At 39.1% G+C, this 12,230-nt stretch overlaps 1 protein-coding gene across 1 annotated transcript in view; it reads left to right on the top strand.

The window, feature by feature from the left end:
* The window catches only part of MED23 (mediator complex subunit 23), a 54,458-nt gene that overhangs the window by 30,602 nt on the left and 11,626 nt on the right, over positions 1–12,230 (top strand). The window contains exons 18-26 of the mRNA XM_084624350.1: positions 1,324–1,487; positions 2,626–2,750; positions 3,533–3,738; positions 4,787–4,967; positions 6,846–7,016; positions 8,187–8,403; positions 9,098–9,334; positions 10,576–10,741; positions 11,790–11,862. Of these exons, the coding sequence (XP_084480476.1) occupies positions 1,324–1,487; positions 2,626–2,750; positions 3,533–3,738; positions 4,787–4,967; positions 6,846–7,016; positions 8,187–8,403; positions 9,098–9,334; positions 10,576–10,741; positions 11,790–11,862 (1,540 nt within the window). The remainder of the gene's footprint in view (positions 1–1,323; positions 1,488–2,625; positions 2,751–3,532; positions 3,739–4,786; positions 4,968–6,845; positions 7,017–8,186; positions 8,404–9,097; positions 9,335–10,575; positions 10,742–11,789; positions 11,863–12,230) is intronic.

Here is a 12,230-nt window from a genome sequence, read left to right as displayed (position 1 = left end):
TTGGAGAGATTGGTGGACACCCCCTGCAGAATACTCACTAACCCAGTGATTAGGGCTTTCATCAAAAAATTCCCTACCAGCTCCACTGAGAGTCCTGTGATAGAAGCTCGAGGTGTAGTCAAGTGTGGGGAAATGGCTTGAGTTGAACTTAATTGTTGAAAGGTCCTTGTTAATAAAGCCAAACTCTAGGAAGGGTATGAGCTCTTGAGTGAGTATCAAGCTCCTTTGTCCAGATCAGTTTTCTCAGTTGATACCAAGGAAGTCCTTCTGACTACATTCTGATCTCTTAGCCCAAGTACAACTGTAAGTTGCTTAGTAATTACCCATCTCTGCTGAGAGAGCAGGGAAAAAGTGAGGGGGACAGAAAAGTGGAGGAGTCTGTTGTCATTGATTATGATTATGAACTTTTGCGTGTCTCTTGAAAGATAAGATCGTAGTAGAGACCTGTCAACACGGAATTAGAGGTACACAACTAGAAATGAAACAATTGGACTCTGCATTGTAGGTTTCAGAGTAACAGCCGTGTTAGTCTGTATTCGCAAAAAGAAAAGGAGTACTTGTGGCACCTTAGAGACTAACCAATTTATTTGAGCATGAGCTTTCGTGAGCTACAGCTCACTTCATCGAAAGCTCATGCTCAAATAAATTGGTTAGTCTCTAAGGTGCCACAAGTACTCCTTTTCTTTTTGCATTGTAGGTGTTTAAGTAAATTTAGATGATACAATGTCATTATCTCTTAAATTGCTTCTGACTAGCAAGTGAGAAAACTAGTTGTAATTGGACCAGTGAAGAACTTAAAATAATGCACCTCAAATGAAAAGCAATATTTTATTTCCCTTCTCCACCCCCTCCCCCTTTGATTTTAATTCAAACAGTATAATTACTATCTGGCACTGTAAATGGAGAAGTTAGCTTTGCAACTTCCTGTACCACATTTATCTCTTTAAATAATGACTTCAGATCTTTGGACCGAGATTCTCAAATGTAAAAAAAAAAAAAAAAAAGATTTTTGGGTGCCCCACTGGGGAGTTGTTGCCCCTTTTCAGAAGGTATGTGCTCAGCACTTTCTTAAAACCCAAAGATGGAGGCATCCAAAATCACTAATCACCTAAAATTCTTGGCCCTATCCACCAAGAAGCACAAATACATTGTTCTTTCCCTACTAAAACTGTTTTGAAAACAATTATATACATATTATATGAAGCAAAAAGGTAACAAATGACAAAGAGTTCTAAAGTTTTTCAGTTTTATAGTAGCAGTGTATTTATTTTTATATTTATTTATTATTATAAAAAGCCTAACTTTTTTCCTTCTCTTCTTTAGTGTTGAGAGCACTGCTTTAAGGCTAATCACAGCGTTGGGCAGCTCTGAGGTCCAACCACAATTTACACGTTTCCTTAGTGACCCTAAAACAGTTCTTTCAGCAGAGTCAGAAGAACTCAACAGGGCTCTGATTTTGACTCTAGCAAGAGCAACACATGTGACAGGTAAGAGTGAATTTGTCAAATAAGGGATAATCTATGTGAAAGTGAATTAAATCATCTTCCTCCAAATAGAGAGATACCACTCGGAGGTCAGCAGCTAGCATTAATGCAGTACTAACATTCTGAAATCAAGAATTAAATGTCAGGAATTCTGAAGTTAGTTTATTCTACAAAGTAAAGTCAGTTAAGTTGCACATAGATAGTTTCCATTTTAGTTTTCCTTATTAAATTTAAATGCTCACGTACTAATGCACACCATACATATATATGGAATGTGCAACAGGGCTAAAGTTACTGTTGTGGAAGAAGCCTTCTTAAAGGCGATCTGCAAAGCAAAAGAAAAAGTCCTTTTTTGCCTTTTTATGATTTATAAAGGTCTGATTTATGAAAGGTTTTTTTTTCCTGTTTTTTTTTTTACTTTGAAATTTCAGATCTAGTCTGGAGACTGACTGGAGAATTAGTACAATTATAATATCAGAAAATCCAAGAGAGTGAAAATTTGAATGGGGAAGGGATTTTTGGCATTTTCTGACTGTTTTGCTTGATTTTTTTGCAACCTTAACATTGCATTATCACTAGCTTTTTACATTGACTAGGTTAGAATGTTTAATAGGATAATGCTTCACATGCATTTCTGTTTGGAAAAGTTGATTTGATTCTTTAAAAATGATTCTTGGAATTCCATGTTTATTGTCTCTCAATGATTTCCATATCATACCTACTCAGTTTACAAGCAAGGTGTGTTTTGCAATTGCCAGTTCAGCAAGCTAAGCCTAGTATCTTAAAATGAAACTGGGTTATTTCTAGCTCATTTGTCAACAACCATAAAGATTCTGCAACTGCAGCATAGGAATTCTGAAACTCTTATCACTTCTTACTTTGTGTCTTCAGCAAGATAGAATCCAGCCCATTCTCCCCACAGGTATGTTGGTTCTACAGAATTAATCAGGAGTGTGAAAAAGGAAAAAAGGGAGGATGGGCAATATAAACATTTTAGACAGACAAATAAGTAAACCTGTCTGTGTTTTCCAAGATTTAAGTCCTACTAATGTAAAAGCCTAAGGAGGAAATGTCAGTTTTATGTGAAGATCCAATTTCACCAATCCGTTGTTTGATTAATGTTGCATATGTGTCCATTTAGACTTTTTCACAGGCTCCGATTCAATTCAGGGAACTTGGTGCAAGGACATATTGCAGACTATCATGAGTTTCACTCCCCATAACTGGGCTTCACACACACTAAGCTGTTTTCCAGCTCCACTGCAGGTAATTGTTTCAACCTAAGTGCTTGAACAGCTGGGAAAATAATTATCTCAGTGGGATCTTTGTTGTCCCCTTCATAGTTAGTTTTCTTCCCTTCTACATTATGCTCAAGTCACATGAGAAATTGTGCATGGTTTTGAAATGGTAGGTGTTTTAGGATAAAATGTTTGAGAAGTGGTTGTTACCAAAAAAAGATAAAGCAGTGTTTGCAGATCTTTGCAAAATTATCCATTTGATGTACATGACAAATGACTTCTTTCACATTGGAAAAGGTTTTCATTCACAGTGGAGATATGTCAGCAGGTTTTGCATCTGTAGTTCTGGCAGGGTGTGCTGCCACTTTGAGGTGTCCTGGTTTGTGGGGAGCTTGCTTTTGATGATGAGATTCGGGGGGGAGCTGTTTGAAGGCCAGAAGGGGGCGGTTCAGAAAAGATTTCTTTAAGGATGGGATCCCCATTGAATGAGTTGTAGTTGTTTGATGATACCCCGGATGGGTTCCAGTGTGGGGTGATAGGTGACAACTAGAGGTGTGTGGTCAGAGGGGGTTTTATTTCTGTATTGAAGCAGCTTCTCTCAGGGTGTTCGGGTGGCTGTGACACTGAGTACATTTCCCAGACCTGAAGAAGAGCTTTGTGTAAGCTTGAAAGCTTCTCTCTCTCCAACAGAGGTTGGTCCAATAAAAGATATTAACTTGCCTCTTTAATATTCTGGGACTGACATAGCTACAACAACACAGCTTAAATGTTTCAGACTTGTCAGTTAATAACAAACAAACTTTATTTCAGGCATTTTTCAAACAGAATAATGTTCCCCAAGAAAGCCGTTTTAACCTAAAGAAGAATGTGGAAGAGGAATACCGAAAGTGGAAGTCTATGACCAATGAGAATGATATAATCACCCACTTTTCCATGCAGGGATCCCCTCCCCTATTCCTTTGCCTCCTATGGAAGATGCTGTTAGAGACTGATCACATTAATCAGATTGGTTACAGGTGAGCTTTTAGAAGTGTAACTGCATTCTATACCAGTTATAGCTTAAGGGGGTGGTAAGCTTTCTTAAGTACAGTGGGCACAGTTCTTCTATACTAGGGTAGCAGATTTAGTACATTGTTAGATGGTGGGTTTTGATGTACAGTTAGAAGGATTAACATACTTTAAGGATTGCATAATGTCTAACAGTAGTGCTTACTACTGGTTGGTCCTGTTTTTATCTCCTGATAAAAGTGACAGATGCAGGTGAACGATTCAGCTGTTGAGTTGGAGTTTTCTGGGTGGTGGGGAGAGATGAGCAGTCTACAAAGTCAGAGTTTTATTTATATTGAAGTACTGTTTTGGACAATCTTTCTGTTCATTATTTACTATTTATTTGAAATATTTTAATAACTTTAGTCAAAGGCAAATACTAAAAGCTTTATTGGGTTTGACTGCTCAGAAGGCTTATTTCTGAATTGAAGAAGTCAATCATTTTCATGGCTGTCTAACTCTCATTTCCAGTTTTAGAAAGCTTAACACGTGCTGTACCCACACAAAATCAGTTATCCTCTTTCCTCCCTCACTAGGCCTGTCAGAGCAATTACTAAATATCTGATAAAATGTTTGATAGGCTTCCCTACAGTTAGGAAATGTGACACCTTTGGTACTGTGTGTGTAAAAAATATTACAGAAAAAATTAACTAGTTTTAGCAGCATGTCATATGTCACGTCCTACTGAAGAATTCAGTTCTACAAGACTGATGCATGTATATTTTTAAAGACTTGTGGCCAGAATCTATCCATGAAGCTGAAAATGATTTATTTTTACTGCTAATTAGCAGCTTGTGGCATCCTGACCTTGGAGTGCCCTCACTTCTGGGAGTTGGGTTACGCTTATTAGCATGTTTTGATGTTGTATTTGAATGCATATTTTGTATAAAAACTTGAAACACAATCCTGCAAAACTGGCCAGATAAAAATGTGTCAGGATTTCTATAAATTATGCAGACTGCTTCTGCTCTGTGCATATTACAGTAACAAGATCATTTCTTTTCCTCTGCTTGCTAGAGTTTTAGAGAGAATTGGGGCTAGAGCTCTGGTTGCTCACGTTAGGACATTTGCGGATTTCTTGGTCTATGAGTTCTCCACGTCAGCCGGAGGCCAGCAGCTCAACAAATGTATTGAGATTCTTAATGACATGGTGTGGAAATATAACATTGTAACACTGGACAGGCTGATACTGTGCTTGGTAAGTATGACCTTAGTAGGTTAGGTGCAAGATGTTTCTTTATCCAAAATTTGGCCAATGTCTTCTGATCCACTTCTACAGCAGTCACTTGCATAGGTGTAGTTTGACTTCAGTTTTTGGGCAAGCAGCTCCAGGGCGGCACATAGGGGGCAAATTCCATGCCTGCCTGAGGCTTGCTGTTTGGGAGGCAACACCCTACTGTTCCCCCTGCCCCCTCAAACTATGCCCATTCTTGTGCAAATATATTGAATTGAATAGTGACTAATTACTAGTTCAATAATCAAGTAGTACTATAGAATTACAGATTTTTTTTTCCCCCCTTAGTGAGTGAGTGAAAACTAGGAGTATCACAATTGTCTCATTCTCTGGTGAGAAGAACTCTGTCTAGCTTTATTGATCATATAACAGTGTTGAATGAATTGGAATTGTTAACACCATTGTATGGGGCTGATTCTCTTCCCTCTTAGCTTTGCAATGACTGTTCATATTTTGAAAGGGAACAAGGTGCATGACTGATGCCATATTGGCAAATAAATGGAAAACCTCATGTGTCCTTTGGACAATGCTATCTTTGTTTCAGGGAGGTTAAAGATCTGCCAGCTGTCTCAAAAGGGTGGGTGCAAGGGATTGTATGCTCTGTCTCCTTTAAGTTCCCTAGCTCTTTTCATTGGTTAGTAATTATCAAACAACACAAGTAGCTAAAATATTGCTTCAGTAGGTACTATCCTTTCACCAGATTTTAAAATGTCTCTTCCTGGTATGGATCTAGTGCTACCAAAAGAAATGTCCAAGATGATACGTTAAAATTCAGTAATGCAGTGTTTGCAGTTTCACAAGTACCTATCCCTGGAATGACTAGAATTTTGAAACTGGCATACCTTTTTTGATGCTATCAGTGTTGGAGGGATGTTCATAAAATGGTTTTGGCAGATGGGTCAAAGCTATGATAGGGGATGCCTCTCACTGAGGAACATGGGAGAATTTGTCCACTGGGAAATGAGTGAGCTGATGAGCACTTATCAATGGGAGGGGATGGTGTCCAGAGTTCAGACCCTTGCTTCCATTCTGTGCCTACACACACAGAATATAGTGAATGGGTGAGTTGGCTGACCAATTATATTAAAATTAAGATGTTTAATCACCCTAAAGTCATTAACGATGAGGATACTTAATCATTGGAACAATTTACCAAGAGTTGCGGTAGATTCTCCATCACTGGCAATTGTTAAATCAAGATTGAATGTTTTTTTCAAAAAGATGTGCTCTAGGAATTATTTTGGGGAAGTTCGATGGCGGGGTGGCCAACCTGAGCTTTAGAAGGAGCCAGATTTGCCAATGTACATTGCCAAAGAGCCACAGTAATACATCAGTCACCCCCCATCAGTTTCGCCCCCCGATCAGCTCCCCCCCCTGACTCCCAGCGCCTCCCGGCCACTGGCAGCCTTGCTGATCAGTGCTTCCCCCTCCCTCCACGCACCTCCTGATCAGCTGTTTTGTGGCATGCAGGAGGCTCTGGGAGGGAGGGGGAAGAGTGAGGGCACGGCAGGCTCGGGAGGGGACGGGAAGGGGTAGAGTGAGGGCCAGGCCTGTGGCAGAGCCAGGGGTTGAGCAGTGAGCACCCCCCGGCACATTGGAAAGTTGGCACCTGTAGCTCCAGCCCCGGAGTCGGTGCCTAGACAAGGAGCCGCATATTAACCTCTGAAGAGCCGCATGTGGCTCCGGAGCCACAGGTTGGCCACCCCTGTTCTATGGCCTTTGTTATACAAGAGATCTGACTAGATGATGACAATGGTCCCTTCTGGCCTTGGAATCTATGAATGAAAGCAGACAGTAATTTTACATTGTTCTGCAATCTAATACTTGTGTTGTTTGTTAAAGGCTATGCGCAGCCATGAAGGAAATGAAGCACAGGTCTGCTACTTCATAATTCAGTTACTCTTACTGAAGCCTAATGATTTCAGAAACCGAGTGAGTGATTTTGTGAAGGAGAACTCTCCAGAGCACTGGCTACAGAATGATTGGCATACTAAGCACATGAGTTATCATAAGGTACTATAGATTACACCAGAGGATTGTGCAATGTGTGCTGTGCAGTTGGGATGCTGAAGCTGTCCTTTGTTTTGTGTATTATTTGCATTTTGGTTATATGCCTTGTTCTGCTATTCAGTGTGTCATTTAATACCACAGCAATAACTTTTAAAGATACATTTAACATTAGTAACTTTTGAATATTTGGGTCAATGTAAAATAATTTTATGTTTACAGAATAATGTAAAAAGAAAATGTGCATGTAATACTAAAAGATAGAAGTGACTGAAGAATTAGGAGTCTCTGCTCATCTGAATATAGTTTAATCCCACATTTAATGCTTAATTTTTCTGGAAGCCAGTCAGAAAGAATAAGGACCCAGTTTCTCCTTTGTGTTTGTGAATTGGGGAAAATATAGATTATTTGTTTTTTCATTAATATGGGTTTAACCATTAGTAATCATTAAGGGGCAGTTTTAACTAGGCTTCTGCAAGCTTCCACAGTATTGAAAATAGAATGTAACACTCACAGGAAGGGAAACATTCCAGATTTTAGTGTTGCCCAAAAAGTGGGAACTGCTGGCTGGGGCAGGGCGGGGCGAGACAGTTGGAATATTATATAAATCTTAAACTGTTCCCCGTCACATGATATAAAGCATAGCGGGATGGTGCTTATATATGTCATGCGTGTGGTTCCTTCTCATTCCTTTCCCCAGGGAGAAATCACATACAAATTATTTTTAATGTATTGATTCAACATATGACAGACCAGTGTTCTCAGACTCGAGGGGAAGCATGTAATGTAAAATAGAGTTGATTTCTCTCTTGATCTTCCTTGGAGTCTTTGACAAGAAGGGTGGATAAGTGATGGTATCATTGCCTGCCTGCTATCAGGATTAATTTCCTTTTAGTACTTTATACCTCCCTGAACCAGTTTTAGTGAATCTGAAACTCTCTCTTTTTTGAAATACTTTTTCAAGAAAAAATGAGTTTATTATATTTTGTCCAATTATATTTAGTTACTGTGTTCATATCTTCTCTTTGCATGTACGTGTATACGTATAATTCCAAATTGTTTGGAGTGTCTACAGAATAGAGTACAATGTAGCTTCAGTACATTTTTAAAGTATTGCAAGTAGTCAGTAATGTTTTCAGTATATTTTTTTAAGAAATCCGTGTTTGATTTCCACAGAAATATCCTGAAAAGCTGTATTTTGAAGGCTTGGCAGAACAAGTCAATCCTCCTGTTCAGATCCAACCCCAGTATCTACCCATCTACTTTGGCAATGTGTGCCTCCGCTTCCTGCCAGTATTTGATATTGTAATCCACAGATTTCTGGAATTGCTTCCAGTGTCCAAATCACTGGAGACTCTACTGGATCATCTAGGAGGCTTATACAAATTCCATGGTAAGCTCTTCAAGCCCATTAGCTCTTTATACTTGTGATACAGTCACTACAGATTCTTCGTCATAGTGCATATCAGTAAAGGCCTGTCCATGATGGGAAACCAAACCTTATTAGCTAACTGTCTGTTCTGAAGAGAAGCTTGGTTTACTAGCAGAACCATAATGGCTGACTCTTTTTGAACACTGATTTAGCTATTTCAGTTGTATGGGCTTTGATACAGTAAACCTTGTTAGCAAAAATCTTGTTCAATGCTACCCACTCTATCCATCCTCTTCCTTCTCAGCAGGGTTCAAACACAGTTTTTTAACTTGGTTTTAACATGATTTTGTAATCATTTTGAGTGTGACGCAAACCATGTTGTAATAATGACACAACAGTGTCAGTCTTGTTCTTTCTACTCCTTGTTTCTTGTCAAGGTCTCCCCATGAGATGCTCTCTAATGCTGTGTATTTAGCTATTTGTAAATAACGTTTTAAGCAATATCACAAACATAGAAATATTGGTTTTGACCCCCTTTCAGGTAAACTTTTTGTCCAGTTTCATTTAACATAGTGGTACAGTAACAATAAAAACATGAGGCATTTCTACTTGGTGTATCTGTTTTTACATCACCCTTAATTTTGCATAAGCTTACTATTACCAATATAAAATTAAGTGCGATGCTACTGTGTTTCTGGGTTTTTTTTGTTGGCAGACCGTCCAGTGACATACCTGTACAATACTCTTCATTACTACGAGAGGCATCTCAGAGAACGCACAAACCTCAAGCGGAAGCTTGTCCATGCCATCATTGGTTCTCTCAAAGATAATCGACCACAAGGCTGGTGTCTAAGTGACACTTACATCAAGTCTGCTATGAATGTACGAGAAGATAATCCGTGGATCCCCGATGACACTTATTATTGCAAACTGATTGGAAGACTAGTAGACAATATCCTTTTTATAATGATTTGTGCTAAAGGAAAATTATCAGTATTGTAGTTTCAGTTCACCAGAGTTTAGTTATGTTCCATACAGTTGAAACACTGTAGGACTGAGGGCTTGTCTCCACTTACTGATCGATCCACCGGCGGTCAATTTAGCGGGTCTAGTGAAGACCTGCTAAATTGATCACCGATCGCTCTCCCGTTGATTCCGGTACTCCACCGGAACGAGAAGCATAAGGTAAGTCGATAGGACCCAGCGTGGTGTAGACACCGCAATAAGTCGACCTAAAGTACTCGACTCCAATTATGTTGTTCACGTAGCTGGAGTTGCATAACTTAAGTCGATTTAGCCCCATAGTGTAGACCTGCTCTGACTCTCCCTGGCCATCCTCTTCCCCTTTTCTCTAATGCTAACCTGCTGGGAAGTTTGCTAGTTCTCTGTGCACCTTTGTTATCCTCCTCCCACAGCTCCACTGTTTCCTCTACTTTGCTGAGATGTCCAACTACAGGGAAGCTGGACTTCTCTCTGATTAAGGGAAACTAAAAGCATATAAACCCCTAGTTTACATAAGTTTTAAGCATCTAATGATGCCAGTGATTCCACTGTCCTATAAGTAGAAAAAAGCACTTTGTGGTGGTGGTGTTCTGGAATGCCTCTAATTTTCAGTGGCAATCAGATAGTCACTGGTATTTGTTCTTTGTCTATTCAAGACTTCAATTTTTTTCAATGTTGCCACCTGAAAAATTCTAATACGAGTAGTATGTTTATATTTAACAATATACTTCAAAACAGATTATTAATAGTGTAGAAAATTCTCAGCATTTTTCTAATAAAATATCTTAGGTGTAGAGTAAATGGACTCTGACGTGGCCCAAACACAATGAATCTTCCTGTCAGAAAAGTATCTGTTGTATTGTGTGTATGAGTTTCTATATATACAGATATTTCTCTAGATATTTATTTTAAAAATGCTTTCCAATAACTGACTTATCATCTTAAATATGTGCCTTTGATTGACTGTGGCCATTAGTTTCATTCAGTACTGTCGTGTGTGTGTGTGTTTTATAAAAAATACATACACACGCACACACACGTATATATTATCAGGAATTTGTGGGACTCTATTGTTTTGTTTGTGTATTAGATATATTTTGTTATAAATACATTGTGTACATGCAGAACTACACTGTTTGCTTCTTACCAGTCCCCATGTGGGAATTTGTTGTTTTCCTTAATCGTTGTTACCTATGGCTGGCAAGTCACCTGGTCCATTTCCAAACTGCGACTGGAGATTCAATGAGTTTCCTAACCCAGCTGCCCATGCTCTTCATGTTACCTGTGTTGAACTCATGGCTTTGGCTGTTCCAGGAAAGGATGTAGGCAATGCACTTCTCAATGTTGTGTTAAAGAGGTACGCTGGACTTACAGAACTGCCCTCAACAAAAAGCAGTACAGTTGTTACAAATTGCTCACTGGTTCTGAAACTTCCTTTTCTTAAATGTTGTTTTATATATTGATATCTCTGGGAGGCGAGCAGTAGTATGTTGTTGGATGCCATTCTAAGAGCCAAGAACAAAAAATGCGTGTGGCGAATACCTGTACAATACCTTAGATCCCGGTGCTGGTGTTGACTGAGACTCAGCTTCATGTGGGAGAAATGGAGGAAGTACTGTACATTTGTCAGCAACTTGTCCAGTGTGTTCATAGGCGTTAACAGGAGAGGAAAGGAGTCATGTATAGCACTCCTTGTCCAGAGGGGGAGGGCCATCAGTTGCTGCAACAAAAGATCTTTGACTGCAGGGAGGAAAGCAGAAAAATTGGTAGGATGCTTGAGGTCCAAAAGTGCATCATAGTTTATATTTTTATACGCATTTAATATCTGTTGTTATAATTTTCATTGTTGTCATCTGATATTGGAACTGCATTTTACAGATCTCATTCTGTGTTGCCACATGACACATTTGGCTTGATTCCTAGACTCAGTGACTTGCTTTTTGGGCCAGCAGGAACTGAAAGAGTTGTAAAGAGACGAACCACCTTGCATTTAATTAGTGATTCAGATGGCCATCTCTAAGTGGTAATGATGTGTTGAAAGAAAGGATTCCTTTCCCACCTTACTCAGCCAAGGAAGGTCGGCCAAGATGCAGGCTTTGGGACCATGGGGAAATGAGTCATCAAAGGAACTGATATCACTGTGAAGACTTTATTCATACAAATGCCTCTAATAAAAATAACTTAAAAGAAAACCTGCTACAGGAACAAAATTATTTTAAAAATTTTCTATGCAGTGTCAGTGTGGCACTCAACTAACCAGTCATGCATTTGTATATATAGCTTTTTTGTAAGACAAAATGTCTATAATTTCTCTAGGAATATATTTCTGTCATCATAAATACATTAAGAGTCGTGAGAAATTATGTATAACTTCAGAGGTTGTTTTTTTCTCTCCCTATTTGTAGTCAGCCTCTGGTGCCAAGGGAGAATATCACAGCTTGGATGAATGCTATTGGACTGATTATCACAGCCTTACCAGTGAGTTTGTATGTATTTTAAAATTTTCTGAACAGAGAAGAGAATGCATTCTTCCGTAAAAGCTGATGTAGGTGGTAATTTCAGTGAGGGATTAGTGCAACTAGTTTCTTTCTGATGCTCCTGGAGTAGTTCCAAAAGCCACTGGAAAGCTTATGAAACACCTGTGCTTTGTCCTTCATTGTCTGACCAAACCCACTGTGGGATTGGGGGAAGAGGGAGCACAAAAACTGGATTTTTCACAGTCTTGTTTCCTCGGTACCTTGTAGGAAAATAAAGTTGCTATACTTTAACTACAAAAAATTTCTTGTGCAGTGTTTAAGCTTGAGAATGAAGTCAGAAAATTCTCTAAGATAAGAAATCTGATGGAA

Source organism: Lepidochelys olivacea, assembly GCF_965140295.1.
Source record: "Lepidochelys olivacea isolate rLepOli2 genome assembly, chromosome: 3".
In the NCBI taxonomy this organism is placed as follows: Eukaryota; Metazoa; Chordata; order Testudines; family Cheloniidae; genus Lepidochelys; species Lepidochelys olivacea.
Note: the sequence above shows the minus strand (reverse complement) of the source record. Positions and strands in the feature narration are given on the sequence as shown.